We start from the raw sequence: 2,217 nt of genomic DNA on the forward strand, positions 1-2,217 counted from the left end.
AATAGCGCTGGGGAAAGGAGACTGACTGTGCCGTCTGACATGCCCTCGCTAAAGCTTTCCTGGCAGTAACACTTGGAATGGTATTTCACAAGAACCAGCTATGACCTGGATCCAAACCCCATGGAAGCTAAATCCTTCGCCTACCCTTCACATTGCCCCGGTTTATGCATGCCTAGAACTGGATAGTGGACTACTGAAGTGTGATACAGTTCTTCCCATTAACTTCAATAAGTTTTGGATCCAGCCTGATGAGATTTTAATGAATACTTTAAACTTTGTGGTTGTCAAAGATACATTATGGATTGCAAAGGCAACTCCCCACTCAGTTTTCATTGCCATTTTGCTTCTCAGTTCAAGACGACTATCTCTGTGAGTAAGGTAGTACTCACCACAAACAGGGAGGCCAGTATCCTGAAGTTTTAGAGAAGGCATCCTTACTTTCTAAAGAAAGAAAACAACAAAATTATAGTGCCACAATGTCAGTATAGAGAATTCAGCAAAAAAAAGGAATATTGCTTAAATGAAGAACAATGACTTGTAATTCTTACTGAAATTTTTCTTGATGTTTCAGAACCATCTACTAAAAATGCTGATGCACAGTAGATATCTAATAATAGCAACAGGTATTTAGATTTAATGTGAATATCTCTTGTTGAAAACAGGTGGTGCTTCTGTCATGGCAGCTTCGGGGTCTTTGAAAGTGCATAGAGGGCACAGTCTCCAAGCTGGTAAGTGTAAATGGTTACGAGGTATGTGTGTGCATGTAAATTTAAATTAATTTAAACTTAGATTATTTTAAACTTCAGAAGATGTTAAAGGTAATGTATGACTTGATTCCCTATTGTAAGACTTACGTATTTCTTTGGGTTTTTTGCTTTGCAGGGTTTTTGTTAGAAAGGCATTGACAGATGGGATAAGTTTTGAAGAGGCAGTGACAGATGAGATAAGTGCCAGAGCATAGGCAGTAATCTTATTCACACCAGTAAAATGCTGCCAGCACTTTAACAAAGGGCATCCACCAAAAAAAACCCACCTCGAGCCATGAGAAATCCGGTACCCTAGCAATGACGCGGTGGGGAAAAAACCCCCACCACATTTAAAGATACTTCTTCACGGCAACAGAGAAAGAAACAACACCAGCAGATAAAATTACGAGTGTTTGTCATTAAATATTAATCCCAATATGTTCATTCTATGGGCATATCTTTTTAGCTTGCCTTGTTTGAACTGGGATGGAGTCTGAGATCATGAGAGAACCTGGGCATCTTTTTTCAGCTTAGTGCTCTGGAAGCACTGGTGATGTTGTGCAAGCTGGCCTCCTGCAAAGATGATGATTTGCACTTGGAAAGCAAAGTTCTCTTTGGAAGGGCTAGTTTAAGCATTTTCTACAGAGCTTTGTCAGAAATCAAGAAGCTATCCATCATGCTGGAGGTGGAATTTTAAAAAGAGTCTTCCAGATGCTCCCAAGATCACCCACGCACTTCTCCCTGATTCATGCGTTCAACACAGCTTTGCTCCCACATCGATGTACAGCAAAACACACTGTTGACTTCAGCGGCCTTTAGTGTGAATACTTGTAAAAATGTCCTAATGTTTATTTCCTTGATGGTACACTCATTAGAAAATGCTGGCATCACCGCTACAGAGAAGTCAACACTAACCACTGTTTATACTTTCTGAGATTATTCAGTATGATTATTCACATTAGAAGGTTACAAGTCAAAACCAGAAAATCGTATGTTTTGTTTTCATTGTGAAAATTCCTAAATCCAAAGCCATTGACAGTGTTCCTGTATTCTAGGTCCTAAAGGTGGCTATGAGATGCTAACACTTCCTGCAGATCCTGGAACTCCTACTAGCCCTGAGGAACCTGGTGAGTAAAGATCTTTGGAGCCAGTTGCATTAGAGGACACTAACATCTCCTGTTTCTTTTTCCATTTCCTTTTTTGTTGCGATCTCTTCTAAATGTTTATTTTTGAGGTGGTGCCCTTTGAACATGTCAGCTTTACATGCATGCTTACAGACACACACACGCCTATGGGGGTGTTGGTCGACAGCCGGCTGAACATGAGCCGGCAGTGTGCCCAGGCGGCCAAGAAGGCCAACGGCATCCTGGCCTGTATCAGAAATAGTGTGGCCAGCAGGAGCAGGGAAGTTATCGTGCCCCTGTACTCAGCACTGGTGCGGCCGCACCTCGAATACTGTGTTCAGTTTTGG

The 2,217-nt window shown here is 41.6% G+C and overlaps 1 protein-coding gene across 1 annotated transcript in view; it reads left to right on the top strand.

Annotated features, from left to right (window-relative positions):
* DOK7 (docking protein 7) overlaps positions 1 to 2,217 on the top strand; it is a 68,855-nt gene that overhangs the window by 60,144 nt on the left and 6,494 nt on the right. Inside the window, exons 8-9 of the mRNA XM_009328885.1 lie at positions 663 to 728; positions 1,802 to 1,873. Coding sequence (XP_009327160.1) covers positions 663 to 728; positions 1,802 to 1,873 — 138 coding nt within the window. The remainder of the gene's footprint in view (positions 1 to 662; positions 729 to 1,801; positions 1,874 to 2,217) is intronic.

Source organism: Pygoscelis adeliae, unplaced genomic scaffold (genome assembly GCF_000699105.1).
Source record: "Pygoscelis adeliae isolate BGI_AS28 unplaced genomic scaffold, ASM69910v1 Scaffold66, whole genome shotgun sequence".
Lineage (NCBI taxonomy): Eukaryota > Metazoa > Chordata > Aves > Sphenisciformes > Spheniscidae > Pygoscelis > Pygoscelis adeliae.